The following is a 22,091-nucleotide window of genomic DNA, read 5'->3' as shown; positions in this document are numbered from 1 at the left end:
ACCCTAACTTACTGGATATGGCATTTTCCTCCTTCGAGATGAGTAGGTCTTTACATTTTATCCAATTTATTTCAGTTTTCTTTTAAATAAAAGGATCGTACGCTAAAGTCTTTTCAAATTTTGACACCAAGACATTAACTAATCAAATAGGTACCAATTTTTGGGCGTTACGAGGGTGCTAATCCTTCCTCGTACGTAACCGACTCCCGAACCCATTTTCTCAAACTTAGCAGACCAAAAAATTTATTGTTTTAATAGGCCCAAATGTTTTGTTAAAACGATCATTTTTAGGGTGGCCCAATCACTCCTCAAAAAGGTGGCGACTCCATATTTTTAAAGTCGATCCATGTTTTTCAAAACTTTAAAATGGTTTCGACAGCTTGGCAACTCCGCTGGGGATTTATAAGAGAGTTGAGTCGCGATTTGATTACTTTTTGTCTTTTGTCGAAAGTTGAACTTGGTTTTGAGTCTACGATCCTCTTATTGCATTTCATCTGTTTGGTGTTATGTTTTTTCGATATTTTTTTCCAAAGTTCTTTTATATCTTTTATCAATGCATTGCATGACCGTTGTGGTCACACCTCTTAAGTGGGAGTGAAAAGCTATTTCCTTCGTGAGGTTTTCACCTCCGTGCAGGATAGTGGATCGCTTTCGGGATACATTCGTACCTATGTCTTCGTGAGGTTTTCACCTCCGTGCAACCATAGGGAAATGTATCCCCCTGAACTGAACTCGGTCTATATGAGCCTATAATGGGTGAGGATTGAGGAATCTGCTGGTTCAGGTACCTCAACTCTAGAACCAAACCACATATAGAGGAGCCCTAAGGGCCCACCTTTGGAAGAACTACGCTAAACCATAGTGATTACCCCCAATAGGTGCTTGTTTCTATTTTCTTTACTGTGAGTTATGTTTCTGATATATGATACTAACTTGCTGTGTTTTGTTTTGCCATATTTGCATGTCATTCCACATTTAAAAGGTGTTAATTCGTGTTCAATTTTCTGAATTAGAAAGCTCGTCATGGGGGACAAATTCCTTGATAAGGTAGAAAATAATGTGGCTGTCCATGAATGGTCAGAGATAACACAATTGGAGAAGGGAGACAGCCTAGCGAGGGGTACAAATCTGAGTTATGGGATTACACTCACATTAGCGTGACTCAAAATAATCATCAGGAATTGAAGGAGATATGGGATCAGTGGGATGATAAGGCTAAACAATTGTTCTACTGCAACTATGGAGATCTACCGTACCTATTTGATATCAAAATAGACGAACGCTTATTCAGGGCCCTTGCTTAGTATTGGAACCCTGCATATAGTTACTTCACGTTTGGGAGGGTGGATTTAGTACCCACGGTGGAGGAGTATACAGCTTTATTAAATTGTCCGAAGGTTCAAGTCGATAAGGCCTATTCGAAAGCTACTTATGTTCCGGCTTCTTGGAAAAAGCTAATGAATATTACTGGAATGACCGAACAATGGGTTACAGCAAGGATCAAGCAAAAAGGGGAGTGTAAGTGCATCCCGTGGAAGAATTTGTGAGATTTGAGCCTAACGCATCCTGATATGAAGAAGAAAGTTGACGTCTTTGCCTTGAGTATCTATGAGTTGATGCTCTTCCCTAAGGTATTGGGATATGTTGATAAGGCGATCACGGATCTATTCAATCGACTTGACAAGGGAGTCACACCAGTTCCTGCAATTTTAGCTGAGACATCAGGTCCTTGAACGCGTGTAGAAGGACCGACGAGGGCAGATTTATAGGGTGTGCACAGTTATTGTTAGTATGGTTTCACAGTCATTTTTGGAAAATAGACAAAGGTCATTATTGAGCTTTCTTTGGGAATTATTCCCTATTAAAGGAGATAGCAGCTACACTCAGAAAGGATGACATATCGGAAGAAAACTGGATCGCGCTCCTGCAAAATCTCCAATGAGAGGACATTGAGTGGAAAGCACCATGGTGGATGCCTAACAAAATTCTTTTTCGATGTGGGAGTTTCGATTGGGTCCCTTTGCTTGGGATCTGGGGAGCCATTGGATATGCTCCCTTGCTCGTGCTTAGGCAATATGCAGTAAGACAGTTCATACCGGTAACCCATAGGCTTGCTCAATGTGAGTATTCGTATAAGGGAGACTACAAGAAAAGGGTTAAAGAGATTTCTAATGCTTGGAATCAAACTCGTCGAATAGAAGGGTTGGCTGCAGATCCAATGACGAGTCCTGAGTATGATGGATGGTTGAGTAGACGAGTTAACGACAATATCCCTGGGCTGAGTTTAGAAGGTTCTCAACCGATAGAGCAGTATCTGCGAGTAGTTCTCTCCGAATTGGAAATTATAAAACAGGATTTTGAGAAGAGAAGTTCAGAGTTGGGGAAAAAGATAGAGCAACTCGAGGAGGATAAGGTATATCTAAAATTGGGCATTGACGTCCAGAAATTAGACGCCGAGAAACTGAGAAAGGGGAAAAGGAAAGCTGAAGAAGACTTGGATAGTCTGAAGAATGATTACAAGGAGCTGCATATGTCGATGAGAACTGTCGGGTTGGGAAAAAATCAAAGCAATGGCAACAAGAAATCCAAGAAGAAAAGTCTAAGGCCAATCAATGGAAGAGGAGGTTCTGTGATGCTCAAGCACGAGAGGAAGCCCTAAAAAGAACTACATCAGAGAGCCAAAGCGAAAATGAAACGTTAAGAGCTCGAATAACAGAGTTAGAGAAGACATTGCATTAGCATCGTAGTCGTAACTCTATAATGGAATTAAAGGCTGGCTTAAGTGAGATCGAGAATCTGAAGGGGAAGATAGAAGAACTTAGGGCTGCGCTACAGGATTGTGAATACTGAATTGAATCACTAGAAGCAAATAGTGAGCAACTGGAGGAGCAACTTCACCGGTCTCAGAATAAGGTTCGAGATAGAGATCACCTCATAGGAGAAGCTATAGTTCAGATTCGAGAAGTGGCAGAACATTTACAAATCCTAGTAGTCCCTGCTGATGTATTGAGTGTAAGGTATGAGTCAGTGTCGAACCGAGGTCAAGAGCTGGCTGAACTTCTTAAAAAAATTAGAGCTCTAGGCATAAGGGCTAGGCCGTATATATAGTCTATTTTTATGTAAAGGATTTTGTCTTTTAATAAAGTTATTCTAAATAAAATGAATTAAATTGAAACCTTTTTTGCATTCATATCATGCATTTGCATTGTATTGCATTGCATCGTATAACATCATATACACAAAAGAACCCTATTAATTAGCGGCCATTTATCTAGTTACCCTGGAACACCGGTAGTACACTCGAAGGAAAACAAAGGATATGGATCAAAGGTTTGAGTAAATGCAAAAGGAGATGCAAGAGCAGCTGGCTAAGATCCAACAGGAAATGAGAGACCAAATGCTAGAGTCCCAGAGAAACATGCTGGAATCACAAAACAACATGATAAGCCAGCTGACACAGCTGTTTGAAGGAGGGTCTAACAAAGGAAAAGGCCCTATGGTGGACACGGGAAATGACAATGAGGATTCCGCTTGTCATACAAGTTTTGTGCCAATGAACATGCAAACACAACCACCAAGGGTGTCTGTTAATGTCCAACCTCTTTATCAAACTGGTACCTCGGCACCAGCAAACTTCCCAGCAGGATCGAGCACCAACCCTGGAGATAATCTGGCAAACCCTCATGTCTCTAACTTCGACGACACAGCAGAGGTGGAAAAGACAAAGGCTGAGGTCCCAAAACAATTTGAGGATCGATGCAAATGGTTAGAGGAAAAGTTCAAGGAGTTAGAGAATGCTATCATTACAGCGGAATCGATGCAAAGGAACTGAGTTTGGTCTTGTACTTAGTACTTCCCCCGAAGTTTAAAATGTCAGAGTTTGAAAGATATAACGGAACCAGCTGCCCTGAGGCTCACATTACGATGTTTTGTCAAAGGATGACGGGGTATGTCAACAACGACCAACTGTTGATCCATTATTTTCAGGATAGTTTGAGTGGGGCTGCAGCGAAATAGTACAATCAATTGAGTAGGACCTAAGTCAAGTCGTGGAAGGACCTAGCCCAGGCCTTCATGAAGCAGTACGGCCATTTAACAGATATAGCACCTGACCAGATCACACTCTAGAATATGGAAAAGAAGCCAAACGAAAGCTTCCGGCAATATGCTCAGAGATGGAGAGAGGTCGCTACACAGGTCCAACCACCGTTGCTAGAAAAAGAAATAACCATGCTCTTCATCAATACATTGAAGACGCCTTTCATTACTCACATGTTAGGCAACACAACCAAGAGTTTCGCGGACATAGTAATGTCTGGCGAAATGATAGAAAATGCCATAAGATCGGGTAAGATAGAATTTGGGGAGAACACGAGAAGGTCAGCCCCGAAGAAAAGAGAGAATGAAGTAGGTAATGTGAGCTCAAGCTACGCAAAACCTGCCACTGTTAATCAGTCAAGGGCGATAGTCACAGGCCAGCAGGCCTCACTAAGGCGGGAGCCTAACACGAGACAGAATACAGAGAAGTTTCAATTCACTCCCATACCAGTGACATATAGGGAGTTATACAACAGTCTGTTTAATGCACATGTAGTGGCTCCTTTCCACTTAGAGCCGTTGCAGGCCCCATACCCTAAGTGGTACGACGTAAATACTCAGTGCGAATACCATGCAGGGATTACGGGGCACTCGATAGAAAACTGTACCTCGTTCAAAAGGTGCGTGGAAAGGCTTATCAAAGCAGGTGTTGTAAAATTCGATGATACACCTGGTACGGGAAATCCGTTGCCCAGTCATACTGATAAAGGGGTAAACGCGATAATTGAGAATATGGGGAGGAAAGTCAAGCTGAATATCGCGGAGGTGAGAACCCCATTGAAGCTAATTTGGAAGGAAATGTAGAAGAGAGGTTTAGTCCTACAGGAGTTGGGGGATAAAATCCAAGATACACGGAACTACTGTGAGTTCCATCATGAGAAAGATCACAAGATCCAGAATTGTATTGAGTTCAGGGCCCTAGTACAGGGTCTAATGGATAATAAGGAATTGGAGTTCCTCGAGTCTGTCGAAGAAGAGGATGTATGCTCTCTAGGAGGAGAGTCAAGTGAAGAAAGCTGCAGAGCCAGCCGTCCAGTGATAATTATTTCGAAGCCTAGAGTTAGTGAAGTAGAAGCAAGAGTTACACCAAGAGTTATAATCCAGAAGCCAACAGCTTCCCCTTATAAAGATAGCCATAGGGTGCCTTGGAATTATAACTGTAGTATAGCAGTTTCAGAGAAGGAGGGTTCGATTAACACGCCAAACACAGAAGCCGAACCAGCAAAAAGGAAACTCGTCATGCTCAAGCAAGAAGTAGAGAGATCAGAACCACTGGTTAATAAGCCAGTAATGGAAAATGAAGCCAATGAGTTCTTGAAGTTCCTAAAACACAGCGAGTATAGTATTGTGGAACAACTACACCAACAACCGGATCGCATATCCGTATTGGCTCTGCTATTAAATTCGGAGGTCCACCGCAACGCATTGATGAAAGTGTTGAACGAAACCTATGTTGCGGATGACATTTCGGTTAACAAATTGGACTGTCTCGTCAGCAACATAAGCGCTGACAATTTCATCTCCTTCAGCGATGATGAGATACCGCCAGGGGGTAGGGGGTCTACTAAGGCTTTGCATGTCACTACACGTTGCAAGGGGTATACGCTACCCGGAGTACTAGTTGATAATGGGTCCGCATTAAACGTGTTGCCTTGGGCTACATTAAACCATTTACCTATAGACAGTTTCCATATGAAGACGTGTCAGAACATAGTAAGAGCATTTGATGGCAGAGAAAGGAAAGTAATGGGAAGGATAGAAGTACCTCTTTAGATTGGCCCAAACACGTACGAGGTAGATTTCCTCGTGATGGATATTAAGCCTTCCTATAACTGTCTATTAGGAAGACCTTGGATTCACTCAGATGGGGCAGTGCCATCCTCGCTGCACCAGAAGCTAAAGATGGTTACTGAGGGTCAGCTAATAATAATAAATACGGAGGAGGACATTATTGCGTCAGTTACCAGTGATGCACCCTACGTAGAGAATGACAACGAAGCGGTTGAATGTTCATTTCGATCGTTAGAGTTTATAAACGCAACATTTATAGCTGAAGGAAGCAGGATTCTGATACCTAAGATATCAGGGGCTACGAAAATAAGCCTGCAGCTGACAGTTGGGAAAGGGACGTTACCTGGCAGAGGACTTGGGAAGCACCTCCATGGACAAGTTAGAGTGCCAGTCTTGGTTGGCAAGTGGGATCGCTTCGGTTTGGGATTCAGGCCAGATGCAAGCAAAGTGAAGAAGGAGTTTGAAAGGAAACAAGAACAACGGAGAGCGAGATTGAGTGGGACAAAAGTCAGGTGGGAACCGATGAGCTTCCCCCACATTTCCCAAATATTTGTATCTATAGGGTTTATTCATTCTGCACAAGAGAGGATAAAAGAAGGAATGGTCGAGGATGTGATGGGAATTTAGAACATCAATGCCACGTTTGAAGAGGAAGCAATGGAAAGGAATTTATCGGGCATTTGACCGTATGAGTCTGGGAGTGTTTTGAATAACTGGACTGTGGAAGAAATTCCTGTAATCTTTAGAGATAACACAGAGTAATATTCAAAACCCACTTGTTATCTTCTAGCCTAGGGACAATAAGAATCTTTTGTGAATTAGACTCATGTTCAAACATTATTTTCAATAAAAAAATGCATTTTCATATTTTAGCTTGAGCGACTATTTTTTCCTTCTTTCATTCCATACACGATCATACCATACAAAACAATTATTCATTTTGTTTTCTTTGGGTATTTTTCTTGCACCCGTAATAGGCCCCCGGATGCCAACATCATGAGCAATGCTAATATGAATCCAGAATCTCCTTTTGAGCAAGATATGTACTCTGAGGGATCTCAGGATTTTGAAGATGACGAAGATTGTGGTTTATCTCCAGACTTGTTAAGGATGGCGGAGCGGGAAGAGAAGTAGATTCTGCCTCACAAGGAAACAATCGAAAATGTAACCTTGAAAGAAAGGAAGGAGGTGAAAGTTGGCACTTGTGTGAGCAAGAGGACAAGACAGGACCTCATTGAACTATTGCAAGAATTTAAAGATGTCTTTGCATGGTCGTACCAGGATATGCCCGATTTAAGTACCGATATTGCAGTACATCGTGTCCTCACAAAAGAAGAGTGCAAGCCAATTCAGCAGAAGCTCCGAAGAATGAGACCCGATATAGCAATGAAAATAAAGGAAGAAGTCAAAAAGCAGTTTGATGCTGGCTTCTTACAGGTGGTTAATTACTTGGAGTGGATGGCTAACGTCGTCCCTGTCCCTAAGAAAGATGGGAAAGTGCGGATGTGTGTAGATTACATAGATCTAAACAAGGCCAGCCCAAAGGATAACTTTTCGTTGCCTCACATTGACACCCTAGTGGATAATACGGTGGGTTATTCACTGTTCTCCTTCATAGATGGGTTCTCTTGGTATAATCAGATTAAGATGCATCCAGAAGACATGGAAAAAACCACGTTCATAACCTTATGGGGGACATTTTGCTACAAGGTGATGCCATTCGGGTTAAAGAATGCGGGAGCAACGTATCAAAGAGCCATGGTAACCTTGTTTCATGACATGATGCATAAGGAGATCGAGGTCTACGTTGACGACATGATTGCGAAATCCCGAACTCAAGAAGAGCATGTGTGAGTTTTGAGGAAATTGTTTCTGAGGTTGAGAAAGTTCCAATTAAAGCTCAATCCATCAAAATGCACCTTTGGAGCTAGGTCCGGGAAGTTACTTGGTTTCGTGGTCAGTGATAAGGGAATAGAAGTCAACCCTGATAAGGTCAAAGCTATACAGCAGTTGCCTTCGCCATGCACTCAGAAAGAAGTCTGAGGTTTCTTAGGGAGACTAAATTACATTGCTCGGTTCATCTCGCAACTAACTGAGAAGTGTGACCCCATATTCCGCCTTCTTAAAAAGCATAATCCTAGCATTTGGGATGATGAGTGCCAGAAAACTTTTGAGAAGGTTAAACAGTACTTGTCCAGTCCCCCAGTGCTAACACCACCTAGCTCTAGTAGGCCATTGATATTGTATTTAACAGTATTTGATAATTCAATGGGATGTGTGCTCGGCCAACACGATAAGATTGGGAGGAAAGAAAAAGCGATATATTACCTCAGTAAAAAATTCACTGAGTGTGAAATGAGATACCCCCAATTGAGAGGCTATGCTGTGCTTTGGTTTGGACAACACGAAGGTTGAGGCAGTACATGTTGTACCATACGACCTGGTTAATCTCAAAGTTAGACCCTCTCAAATACATGATGGAGTCAACCGCTTTAAATGGAAGAATGGCCCGATGGCAAATTCTGCTCTCTGAATTTGACATATGAAGGGGAGTGCAATAGTAGATTTCCTAGCTAGCAGAGCTTTGGAGGACTATGAACCCTTAAATTTTAATTTCCCCAATGAAGATCTAATGTATGTGGCAGCCACTAAAGAAGACACGCCCGAGGATCGTCCTTGGAAATTGAGCTTTGATGGAGCATCAAATGTTGTTGGCAATGGATTTGGGGCAGTATTGATATCCCCAAATGAAGATCATTATCCATTCACTTGCAAGTTAGATTTTGACTGTACAAATAATATGGCAGAATACGAGGCATGTATCATGGGAATTCGGGCAACTATAGATCGCAAAATCAAGGTGCTAAAAGTGTATGGAGATTCTGCATTGGTAATTTATCAGCTTAAAGGCGAATGGGAAACAAGAGATCCCAAATTGATCAGTTACCGAAAGTTAATCCTGGAGTTAATTGAGGAGTTTGAAGATATCACCTTCTATTACCTCCCACGAGACGAGAATCAGATGGCTGACGCCCTGGCTACACTAGCTTCCATGATCAAAGTAAATGAACAGGAGGATATGAAGCCAATTCAGATGAGTATTTGTGAGGTTCCAGCTCACTGCTGTAATGTCGATGAAGAGGAGGAGAGAGATGATCATCCTTAATATCATGATATCCTACAGTATGTGAAGAATCGTGCGTACCCAGATCAAGCAACTGAAAATGATAAAAGAACATTAAGGAGGTTAGCTAGTGGCTATGTCTTAGACAGAGAGATCATGTATAAAAAGAGGAAGGATCAGGTGTTACTAAGATGTGTTGATGCTATTGAGGCTAAGAAAATCCTGGAAGAAGTCCATGATTGGGTTTGTAGGACGCATGCCAATGGCTTCACAATGGCTCGACAAATCATGAGGTTCGGGTATTACTGGTCCACAATGGAGGGAGATTGCATCAGTTATGCTAAGAAGTGCCATAAGTGCCAAATCTATGGAGACAATCCACGTGCCTCCTTCACCCCTCCATGTCATGACTTCCCCACGGCCTTTCTCAATGTGGGGGATAGACATCATTGGGCCAATTTCGCCAAAGGCTTCAAACGAGCATCGATTCATTTTTCTGGTCATTGACTATTTTACCAAATGGGTAGAGGCTGCTTCGTATGCCAATGTCACAAAGACGGTAATCAGCAAGTTCCTAAAGAAGGAGATCATATGTCATTATGGTATGCCAAAAAGGATCGTATCTGACAATGCGTTGAATCTGAACAATAGCGTGATAGCGAAAGTCTGCAGTCAGTTCAATATTAAGCACCACAATTCGTCACCATACTGCCCGAAAATGAATGGGACAGTGGAGGCAGCTAATAAGAATATCAAGAAGATTGTGGGGAAGATGGCTGAAACTTACAAAGATTGGCATGAAAATCTCCCATTCGCCCTTTATGCTTATCGGACATCTGTCAGAACTTCTACCGGGGCTACACCTTTTTCATTGGTTTATGGGATAGAGGCAGTCTCACTTATTGAGGTTGAAATCCCTTCTCTCCGAGTTTTATCAGAGCTGAAGTTAGATGAAGCAGAATGGATCCAATCCCGTTATGACCAATTAAACCTGATTGAAAAGAAGAGGCTGAAGGCTATTCGTTATGGTCAAATGTACCAGAAGAGAATGATGCGAGCTTACAACAAAAAAGTTCGCCCCAGGGTACTCCATGAGGGAGACTTGGTATTGAAAAAGATTCTCCCTATGTAAAAAGATTTCAAGGGGAAATGGATGCCAAATTGGGAAGGACCCTATGTGGTAAAAAAGGCTTTCTCTAGAGGGGCATTGATATTAGCAGAGATGGATGGCGAGAGCTTGCCTAACCCGATAAATTCGGATTCTGTCAAAAGATATTTTGCTTGAAGCAGTTGAGGTGAAAACCCGTAAAGGGCGCCCAAAAAAAAAGGAGGCCAAGGGGAAAACCTGTAAAGGGCGCCTTGAGACCAAAGGGGTTTTGAATTGAAAACCCGCAAAGAGCAATTCAAGTTTCGATCCAGACTGGGGCAAGTGATAGTCTCGCTATACTTAAATCGATAAAGAAGGGATGGACTACATCTTGGGGCATCAACAAAATGCTTTAGATCCCTTAAGCACATGCCAAGTTTAGAATGGTCCTCGAGGAGTTCGTGCAGAGAAGCTCAAACTGCGAAATCTAGGGCACTTATTTGTATTTCAAATAATGAATGTTTTTTTGTTTAGTACGTCTTTCGCAAATTTTGACTCGAATAAATTTCAGTTTCGCCTACCTATATAATCTTTTTCAAGCATTTTATATTGAAATAATGATTAATGAACTAACAATGTTTTCAAAAAAGGTTTTACGTATTACTCTGAAAGATTTCTAAACAATACAAGATCCTGAAACAGGACAATTATTTAAAACTCACCAGGCTTAAAGGGTTAGAAACGTGTGAAGGATAAGGGGTTAACTGCATCTTCAGGTCATCTTTTATCAAGCTGGACGAGAAGACATATATCAGGGATGTTACCATAGCAAACAGCGAGCGATAACAACCCAAAAGTTAAAATGATCATTCTCATGACATTAATCATGGCATCCTAATCGTCTAGCATAAGCATAAAATCACTCTTCTACAGATAGGATCCCCTAGTAGACAATATAGCAGTATTGATTAAAATGACAGATATCATCAGCCTTATCTTCACTGAGCAGGAGTAGAGCAGGCTAAACATACCAGATCTTATCTTCACTGAGCAGGAGTGAAGCAAATTAAATTTTGGCAAGTCTTATCTCCATGTATCGGCAATGGAGCAGATTTCAGCCACCAGCCTTATCTTCGCTGAGCAGGAGCGGAGCAGTTCAAATTTTGGTGAATCTTATCTCCATGTATCGACAATGGAGTAGATTTCAGCCACCAGCCTTATCTTCACTAAGCAGGAGTGGAGCAGGCTAAATATACCAGATCTTATCTTCGCTGAGCAGGAGCAAAGCAGATCAAATTTTGATGAATCTTATCTCCATATATCGGCAATGGAGCAGATTCCAATCATCAGCCTTATCTTCACTGAGCAAGAGTGGAGCAAGCTAAACATACCAGATTTTATCTTTACTGAGCAGGAGTAAAGCAGATCAAATTACAGCAGATCACATCTCCGTGAAGCAGTAACGGAGCGTTTTGAAGCAATAAGGTGCGGTGGATTACGGCAAAGAAGACAAGACTCAGCCAGCCCAGGCAAATTTGGCCCTTCTAAAATCTTTGCTCTATTCTCGTTACACGACAATGAGCAAAGAGGGACAGCTATAAGACCAAATTTATGCCCTGGCCCAAAGCTCACAAACCCAAACCCAAAAACATTACACAGCCCAACTAATTTATGCCATGACCCAATACAAGAAACATAGGCCTAAAAATAAACCCAAACAAGGCCCAAACAGACAGAAACCCAAGGGTGTTGCTTGAGCCCTCGCGTCGCATGCCTCTCACCAGCGTCCCACTCCGCCACGCCTCGCGATTCCGAGGTTTTCGCAACTATACCTACAACAGAAAACAACAAGAAGCACAGTAACAAAAGGAGACTTGTTTTTTTCGATTTATTTCCTTAGGATATAAAAGCCATACGAAAAGCTGTAAAAGGGGATTCTTTTTTTTTTTTTTGGAAATCAGAAAAATACGGAAATCTTTGAGTGTAATTTTCGTTCAAACAAACAGAAACAAGGTGATGATAGGTTTTTTCCTCTATTTTTTTTACTGTTACGAATATTTTTTCTTCCCTCTTTTACTTTAAAAATAAAACAAAGACTTAAAGGGGAAATCGGGGGGGCCTTACCTGTTTTCCGGCCGCCGTTGCGGCGTGCGCGTGAAGAGAGGGTCGCGATGATGGGCGCTTACTGCGCCTTAGCAGAAGGAGAGGGGTTGAGACCTTTTGTTTTCCTTTGATTGCAGCAGATTGCTTTGGGGGGTAAGGGGTTTCTTGTTTGTAAAGTGGTGGGGCCCACACGTTTTGCCCTTAAAGGGTCAATTTGCGCACTAAATCCCCGTGCATTTTCTTGCTGCCCAAATCTGCTTCACTTTTTTTTTGAATTTCTCCCAGCAATTTTGTGCAGCTTTTAATTTGGTCCATATTAAATGCTAGGTTCAGGAATTTGGGTAAATTACATTTTTAAGCCCCTTGTTTCACGCGCGCTCCAATGTGGTCCTCCCTTCCCCTTTTATTTATGTTTTACCCTAGAACTCCCGTTTTGATTCCAATTAAGCCCTATTTTGTTTATTTTAGACACTTTTATCACAAAATTAATTTTTTTTTGTTATTATTATTAATCTATTATTACTATTTTATTTTTTTACTGTCATTTTTTTAGTTATTTTCCTATCATTTATTATATTATTTTTTTACACTATTATTTATTATAGTTATTATATCATTTTCATTTTTTTATTTATTTTCATTTAATTTAATCAATTTGAGTTATGTTTCACATTATTGTATTATTTATTTATTTATATATTTGTTATATGCTTCGTATATATATATTTTTAAAGTAAAACTAATTATTTTTTGTATAAATTGTCATTATATTTATTACATTATTTGTTATATTATTTTTGTTTTTACTAATAATCATTTTTCTATACTACTTATGTTAATTTTTTTATATATATATTTTATTAAAAGTTAATAATTTTAAATATATTTTATTATACTTATTATATTTTATTTATCATATTTTATTTATTATTTTTTTTACCGTTTACTACTATTATTTTACTATTATTATTTATAATTTTATATGTATATATTTTTCGCTAAAGTTTTTTTCAATATAATTATTAATAGACCTACTATATTATTTTTATTATTTTATATACCATAGTTTTTTTTATCGAATATTTTTTATACTAAATTATTATTATTATTATTTTTCACTTTCACTAATTTAGCATTGTTATTTTAACTTTACTATTATCACTATATATATACATCATCATTCGACATATTATTTTCACTTTTATTATGCATTTTCGTATCGTTAATATCTTTATTGCTATGTTTGTTATGTTATTATATTTATTACTATTGTTATAATTATTGTTGATTTTCCTTATATTCACTATATTCTACGTATTAATATATACACTGTCAAGTTTATTATTATACTGCTATTTTCATATTGCATGTTATCATTTTTTTGTTAAGTTTCAACCGCCCCAAATTCATTTTTATTCAAAGATTTATCCTCGATTGTTTTCAAAATAAAGGCAATATTCGATATTTAGGATCCTCGGGAGGATTGTGCCCTAACTTACTGGGTTCCAATTTTCCTCACTGAACCTAAATAATCGAGTACCCTTCTTAAATCTAATTGTATGAGGTTCAAATAAAAACCTATTCTTGAAATTTGGGACGTTGCACCCTAACTTACTGGGTGTGGCATTGCGTTACATTGAGGATAGTGATTTTCAAAATCAAGGCAACCTTCGGTATTTGGGAGTTCTGAGAGATTGAGTTCTAACTTACTAAGTTCTAATTTTTCATGAGTCCCGGAGGACCGAATATCCTTCTCTTGAACCTTCATACATAAATTTTAAAAATCGAAGACCAACTTAGTCCCGAAGGTCTAAAATGTTAAACCCTAACTTACTGGATATGGCATTTTCCTCCTTCGAGATGAGTAGGTCTTTACATTTTATCCAATTTATTCCGGTTTTCTTTTAAATAAAAGGATCGTACTCTAAAGTCTTTTCAAATTTTGACACCAAGACATTAACTAATCAAATAGGTACCAATTTTTGGGCGTTACGAGGGTGCTAATCCTTCCTCGTACGTAACCGACTCCCGAGCCCATTTTCTCAAACTTAGCAGACCAAAAAAATCATTGTTTTAATAGGCCCAAATGTTTTGTTAAAACGATCATTTTTAGGGTGGCCCAATCACACCTCAAAAAGGATTGGTGGCGACTCCATATTTTTAAAGTCGATCCACGTTTTTCAAAACTTAAAAATGGTTTCGACATATATAGTTGGGTAGGCTTTTTATAGTTTATCAATAAAAAATAATTTTCAGCATCTTCCACATCATTACTTAAAGAGAAAATGGTAAGGGAGGGACTAATTTTCAAGTTTTGAAATATATAAGAGCTAATTTGTCATTTCTTCGATAAAGGGGTCAAAATGTAATTCACCCCTAAATACAGGGGCTTCTCAGGTACTTTTACCATGGCTAGATTTGTGTTAAGGAAAGCTGACGATTACAACTACAATCACTTTTGTCAAGAAGTACACTGCGACATTAGCGACTATCATCAATGACCCTTCCCACCGCATTTTACACTCCTGTCCGTTCTTTGTCATTTCGCCATTTCTGATGTCTCTCTTTTACCTCATTTGTCAAACCTCTTATCTTTAATTAATTCTGATTCCGCCATTTTCCATCTTCTCATTTTAAACCTTTAATTATACACCTATATATATATATACACACACACACACACACACTCATTTCTTCCTTATACGACGTGTCGTTTCTTGTTTTTTTCTTTTTTATTTTAATCTGTTCATTTCTTTCTATTGGTGAACCCGAAAATGGAGAGTTATTTAAAGTTTTGATCTTCCGTGCGAACGCTGCCGTTTCTCTGTTTCTCAAATAATTTACTATCTTTTTGATCTGTTAAGTTGTTTCTCTATTTCTTGATCCCACAGAAACGACTACGTATTATAGCTTTGTTTCTGTTGTTTAACGACTCCTATTTCTCATCTCCGTAATTAGCTATTCTTTTCTTTTTTTATTGTTCTCTCTGAATGCAGTCGTTTCTGGCTTACATAATTACATGATGGAATAAAAAAATTGGAGTGATCTATTTGATTAGTTGATTTGTGATTGATCTTTGAATTTATTTCGCAGTTGATTTCCGAAAGTTCTGTATTCAGTCCCCGGGAGGAGGGTGTTTATAGTAACGTGGCAATGCGGGGACGACACGCCGATGCTTATTCCATGTATAAGCGTGGCACCAGAGATTATATCAATGCCTATGACAAAGAGCAAGGTTCAGGTTTTCTCCATTTTCCTTGATTCTTCATTTCTTTGTGATTTTTAAGTTGGTTTTTTAAAAAACGGTTTTATTTTTGGTAATCCCATGACTTTTGTTTCCAAGAGAAGGTTATGCCATGATTTTCTTTACGAGGCATATAAGCAAATGTTTGTCTTTTGATATGGGGGCAGTAGGAAGCAAGTGGTTGTTTTAGTGATTAAGACAATAAAATGGTTATTATTGAAGAAACAATATATAACCTTTTAAAAAATCCAAGTTATATGGAGTTGGAAGCTTTGCTTTACGTTTGTGTTATGGTTTTTTGTGCTATGAGATTTTGTACTTGATCTCTTATCTGCATGCATTTTGCTCCGAATTTGGAATAGTACTTAGTACTGACAGTTTGCTAATTCCTTATTTTTGCTTTTAGGTACGTTCACTGAGTGGAGTGATCAAAGATATTGGAAACCCCTTTATAGCCTTTTAAAAAAATGCAAATTATATGAAGCTGAAAGCTTTGCTTTTGTTTTATGTTTTGGTCTTTTATGCTATGGGATTGTGTATTTGATCTCTTATTTGCATGCATTTTGCTCCAAATTTGGAATAGTACTTAGTACTGACAGTTTGCTAATTCCATATGTGTGCATTTAAGTACGTTCACTGAATGGAGTGAGTAAAGAGATTGGAAACCCTTCTTGGAAGCGATCATTCTTGTATATACTCGTGGCATCCTTAGCTTCCCTCTTATACGGTTACCATCTTGGGTTTGTTCCTTTTGAGATTTTCTTTTGTTCTTGGTTTTTCTTCTGTGGAATTTCTTGAGATAATGCATTCTTAATACTCGCTGTTGTTAATGCAGAGTAATTAATGAAACGCTACAAAGTATTTCAAATGATCTTCATTTTAATGGGAATACCATGGCTGAAGGTACTATTGCAATGAATTTAGGTTTTAGTATTCGTGTCTTATTTGAGAAACTGCTCTATTAATATGTTGTCTTTTGTTGTAATCAAGGTTTGGTTGTAAGCATATGTTTAGGGGGGGGCTTTCTTGGATCAACCTTCAGTGGTTTGATAGTGGATAGGGTTGGGTTTCGCAGGGCATTCCAGCTATGTGCTTTACCTATGATAATTGGGTCTTCAATGAGGTAATTGCTGTATTATTTAATTTACCTTAACTTTTAGGATTTTTTGAATGTATCTCCAGTATAATTGAATTCTTTTATATGATAATGCCTTTGAAGGTTTATTCAGATTCTTTTTATTAGATTTTAGCTCATACTAGTACTCACAAGGCAAAAATTTCAGATTAACTGATAAATTTGCCTCTTAATTTCCATCACTTACGTTTTGGGTCCTTGAGCCATTTATGAGAAATGACAAGCCCCAGCTACCTTTCTCTTTTAGTTCTCATATGCAAATTAAGTTATAAAGACTACATTACAGGCTCTCCCTGGCATCATGCTTGCAGTCTTTTAAATTGATAATTTTAACAAAGTTCCTCATTTAGGTTCTTAGATCCAATAATGTTCTTGCAGTGCAACAGCAAAAAACCTTTGGGGTATGCTTTTAGGGAGGTTATTTGTTGGGACTGGAATGGGTCTTGGCCCAACGCTTGCAGCTCTTTATGTGACAGAGGTATCTAAAAGATGGTTAATAAACTATATTTCTGTGATATCACAAGCTCTTCTTCTTTTCTTTCATATATTTGCAAATAGCAATTTGATACATGCACAGGTTTCTCCTGCTTATGTAAGAGGCACATATGGAAGCTTCACTCAGATTGCAACAAGCCTAGGATTGATGAGTTCTCTGTTAATTGGATTCCCTGCTAAGGGAACTGAGGGTTGGTAAGAAATGCTGAGTGAATTAGTAGTAGCTTTGAAAATTATAATTAAACTTTACAACCACACTATCAGAGCCCCACCACAAGATGATTTGCTTGGTGTCACATTCTCTTCTTCAAAAAGAATTCATAATTGAACAACTTGGATTGTGCTTTTCTGAATCAGATTGATGACATATTTCTTAATTTGATGATGTACACAGGTGGCGCATATGTTTCTGGGTATCTGCTGTTCCTGCTGCTTTACTTGCTCTTTTTATGCAATTTTCTCCAGAGAGTCCCCATTGGCTTTTCAAGGTCATTTGCTGTCCTATCATATTCAGTAATGAATAATTTTACACTCTCATTACATCTGAAGAATCCGTTGAGTGTCCTCTTGTCCTAATAAAAAAGTTTAAATCCAGGTAGAAAGATTGAAACCTTATTAAAAGTTATGAAACTGAAAACGGAAGTTCAAACTATGTTCACATTTTATATTATTATATTCTCAGGAACTGTGAACAGTTAGATTCTATCATTTGGACTTGGGTGTGAGTGTCAGATATAAGTATGTGCCCTATATGGGGATATTCAACTTTTTTCTAAAACTGTCCTTGCATTAGGAGGATCCTTTGAGGGTTATAGAACTTCAAGAAAAATGAAGGATTTTAGCAATATAGGTGAGCTTTACATTTATTTTGTATTAGAACTATCACTTAAAATACTTATTTATTGCAGTTGCAGTTAGATTAAAGGATCTGAATATAAAGTCGTTGGGAAGTTAAGCATCTTTGTGAGAAAAAATTCAACTTGACAAAAAATCAAATTTAGTGGATGGATTTAGATATATATCAGATATTTAAGGTATTAGAAGCAACTAGATGTGCTCTAGGTATTGTTAAATCGGACAACAGATGCATTATATTGTTCTCAACAAACTCTGCTTAGGCTGAAATTTTAATATGCTATATCCTTATATCAGATATTTAAGAAAGATATTAGATCCATGATGTACTCTAGGTGTTGAGATCGGACAACAGACTCATTACATTGTTTTAAACAAACTCTTCTGAGGCTGAATTTTTTTTTTAATACACCATATCCTTATATCATCTCTTCTTAGAATGGGTGAATGTCACCCTTTTCTTATAAAAACATACTTGTTTCTCCTTTATCTATTCAGCAAAAAAGAAAAAGGAATTTAAGCACTTTGTTTATCTTCAAATAGCGTTTTTTCAGTAAACACTTATAACCTTTACAATTCAGAAAGGAAGAGCTGCTGATGCTGAAGCTGCATTTGAGAAACTTTTAGGAGGACCATATGTCAAAGGTGCAATGGCTGAATTGTTGAAGTCAGAGAGAGGAGGTGAAGCAGAAACAGTCAAATTGTCAGAGCTACTTTTTGGTCACCATCGTAAAGGTGAGCATGCTAATCATTTTCAGTAAGATTTTTATGTTGTCATATCTATACTTACTTTCTAAATTGTTACTTTTTAACTTATCCTTTTGCAGTTGTTTTCATTGGGTCTACTCTTTTTGCTTTACAACAGCTTTCTGGTATAAATGCTGTTTTCTTTTTCTCGTCAACCGTCTTTAAGAGTGCTGGTGTATCCTCACAGTCTGCAAACATATGTGTGGGGATTGCCAATTTCTTAGGTATAAATGGCTCAATTACCACGTATCCAACTTGTGCATCATGGTAGAGCGTTTCTTTTATTTTGAGGTTTATATCAACTCAGGATCATTTGCTGCATTGCTTTTGATGGATAAACTGGGAAGGAAGGTACTTCTCATTGGAAGTTTCTCGGGTATGGTAAGGAACAAACTTTTACCAGTTTAATTGTTTGGTGCATGCTAGCAGCATATATATATGATATAAAGTTCTTAATATGGTTGTGTTGTAGCTGTCAATGGTTTTTATAATTTGGCATCTAATTGTGTAATCCCATAAGAGAAAGCATGCCAAGATTTGGTTGGACTTTCAAAATTTGTCCTTTTTTGCAATAAGAGTGAGTAGTTATTTTTCTGCAGCATTACTTATACCATAAAACTACCAATATTGTCTAATGCAGTTTGCTGTTACCATTGTTGTTGCCTTGTGAGAGGCTAAGAACTACAAGGGTTGGAAATATAGGGGCAGTCATATGAGATTCCTAGAGGATATGCATACATTTGATTGTGACAATATTGTGCTGCAAGTTTTCTGTTTAATGTATTTTTAGGTTGTGCTAATGCTATGGTACATATTTTCCGACTGTTAGACTTGAACCTAGCAGTTTGTATTATTTGTAGTACAATGTTGACACTTCATATGATTTTCGCTTCATACTTTTATGTTTCAGGTAGTTGCAATGGGTCTTCAGGCAGCTTCAGCTAGCTCCTTAGTCTCTAGCAGCAATGAAGTTTATCTATCTGTTGGAGGCATGTTGTTGTAAGTTGTTAATCCTTTGATGATCAAATTTTTTCGGCATGGAAATAATCTTCTTAAGCACTTCAGTCTTAGTGTGACTTAGGTTATTTAAAATTTCCTCTTCATCCATAACAAGACAATGCATACCAGATTGAATGCATAACCAATTTTCCACCTGAGAAAAATGCATCTTTGGGGTCCCATAGACCTTGTTGAGGAAACCTCTATTAGACTTTTACAAAGGGTATTCAAAGGAAACATCTACATTTAGTAGAGTTATTTTCTGGTGTGGCATTCTCTTAAAACAAACTTTGATTATGTGAAAATGCAGGTTTGTCTTGGCCTTTTCTGTGGGTGCTGGACCAGTCCCTAGTCTCCTCCTATCAGAAATGTTTCCAGGCCGGATAAGGGCGAAGGCAATGTCAGTTTGCTTGGCTAGTCATTGGGTAACCAGCTATAACTCTTCTTCCTCTTAGTGGAAACTGTTGCTAGACACGGGATTTACTTCTTTGCTTGTTTAGCTACAAGTTAATCATGTTAAATTTCCGGAATAGATTTTTATGTCAAATTGATTGTTTTTCTGAAAAGAAATCATGATAGTCGTACTTCAAAGCATTATATCAAATCTTGAGGTCCCATTGGATATTTCATAATTCTCCTGGTATAGACAAGCTTTTATGATAAGGGTCTTGGGTGTTCTTTCCTTGATCTTGACTCTTAAATGCTCAAACAAGTCCGCAGTGAGAATTATTTCACCTTTGGCTTTGGTCTTTTTTAACAGGTGGTAAATTTCTTTGTTGGTCTGTTGTTTTTGCGGTTACTGGAACAGATAGGACCATTAGTCCTGAATGCAATTTTCGCCACCTTCTGTTTGCTGGCAGTAATTTTTGTGAAGAGAAACGTGTTGGAAACTAAAGGAAAATCACTTCAAGAGATCGAAATGACCCTTCTTCCACCAGAGTAGAGGTTTATCAGTTTCATCTAATTCTCTGAACCATTGTGAACATAGCATATTAAGGTGAATATGTACCTAACAGAACTCTGGTTTAAATTAGTTAGCCAGGTATAGTTTTTGGACCCAAAGCCCTTTTTTTTAGTTATGGTAACTTGTGTTGTCTAGTTGCCTACTTTAGGTTTGCAGAAGAAATTCGGAAATGAAAAAAATCACTAAAACATATTGTTATTTTTCAGAGTTGCTAAGCATTTAAGCAGTTCCGTTCACCCATGTCTCTTTCACTGAATCATGCCTGAAACCAATATGAAGATACAAACTCCACTAAATGATGTTGTAGATGGAGTAATGGGAAGAAAACAATACATGCATCAGGTGCTTACTCTGCAAGGCTCATAATGTGTATTCTAAGAATGTTTTCTTATTGTGGTTTTTTTCTTGCAAACTGGACATTTCCTGATGGAATTATTAATGTGGCATTATACATATAACATGGCTTATACTGTTTTTGAGCTTCAACATTAGTAAATCCATGATTGATCCTCACTTTTGAGTTGGGTACTCCGATGTTTTGTTTTCCAGTAATAGTGAAGGATCGCAGTCATAGCCGGTTAAGAAATGTTAGTTAGCCGGAGTCAGTGAGCTGAAATCGTTGTAACTGATATAACAAATGTAACGTTTAGATTAGTTCTTTGATATAATTTTCTTGCATTTTCTTTTCATCCAAACACTGGTTAACTCTACTAATTTAATTCTTCAACCTTGTTGTTAATGAATTGCTTAGGTTGATGCTGAATCACAGAATAACCGTCTTATTTCCAAATCTAGACGATTGTTTATGATTTTTAATAGCGCTAAGGTGCGTATTAGCTTGTAAACGCACACAGGATAAATGTAATTTTGATAGCCCAACTTGTCACTTAACTATTCTTTTTATTATTTAACTTGGTAGCATAATTAGTTTTGACTGATTTAGCATATTCAGCCAACCAGGAAGCAAGATATGGAATTCTCATCATCTTAAAATAATCTACGTCATCTTTTTGTTTTATTCTTCAAAAATTATCAAAATTATAAATATTCAAAAAAAATTCTGAAAGTTTTTCAATTTTTTTTTAAAAACTTATAACATTAAAAATTAGAATATATTTTTAAATTTCGAAAAGAAAAGATATATATATTATAAGAAATATAAAAAGATCAGTTAATCTAAAAATGTTATAAATAATATTTTATTCTATTATTGATTCCCATAACTCTCAAAATAAAGTGATGCTTTGTTGAAATTTGTGGGTTTATGCCTTGTTATTCATGAATGATGCTATTGTTCCATCAAAACTGTAAAAGAATAATGAGCGATGGTATGTGCATGAAATTCTATTTTTTAAATGAGATGTTGAGTTAGTCATTGAAATTTAATGAAAGAGTTAAAGATACAATTGATATGTTAATAGAGTTAGGTGTAGACTAGTAACAGAAGTC

General features: G+C 37.8%; 1 protein-coding gene across 8 annotated transcripts; it reads left to right on the top strand.

The window, feature by feature from the left end:
* The first annotated feature begins 14,657 nt into the window (after positions 1-14,657).
* On the top strand, positions 14,658-21,331 carry LOC107951634 (probable plastidic glucose transporter 3). 8 transcript variants are annotated; one of them, XR_005907503.1, is made up of 15 exons: positions 14,675-14,730; positions 15,297-15,438; positions 16,076-16,187; positions 16,283-16,350; positions 16,438-16,570; positions 16,961-17,060; positions 17,160-17,272; positions 17,472-17,565; positions 18,514-18,667; positions 18,760-18,903; positions 18,987-19,060; positions 19,590-19,678; positions 19,989-20,103; positions 20,439-20,675; positions 20,849-21,331. XR_005907503.1 is itself a non-coding variant. In XM_041084944.1 (14 exons), the coding sequence occupies exons 1-14, from the start codon at positions 14,701-14,703 to the stop codon at positions 20,619-20,621; spliced, it is 1,551 nt and encodes a 516-aa protein (XP_040940878.1). In that variant the 5' UTR covers positions 14,658-14,700; the 3' UTR covers positions 20,622-21,331. The 8 variants fall into 8 exon arrangements, 5 of the variants coding, with proteins under 5 accessions (XP_040940878.1, XP_040940867.1, XP_040940898.1 ...); XR_005907501.1 differs by having other exon boundaries at positions 15,297-15,444; XR_005907502.1 differs by having other exon boundaries at positions 15,297-15,444; positions 20,439-20,720.
* The last annotated feature ends 760 nt before the right edge of the window (positions 21,332-22,091 follow it).

Source organism: Gossypium hirsutum, chromosome A02 (genome assembly GCF_007990345.1).
Source record: "Gossypium hirsutum isolate 1008001.06 chromosome A02, Gossypium_hirsutum_v2.1, whole genome shotgun sequence".
NCBI classification, from domain to species: domain Eukaryota; kingdom Viridiplantae; phylum Streptophyta; class Magnoliopsida; order Malvales; family Malvaceae; genus Gossypium; species Gossypium hirsutum.
This window is presented reverse-complemented; position numbering and strand designations above follow the sequence as displayed.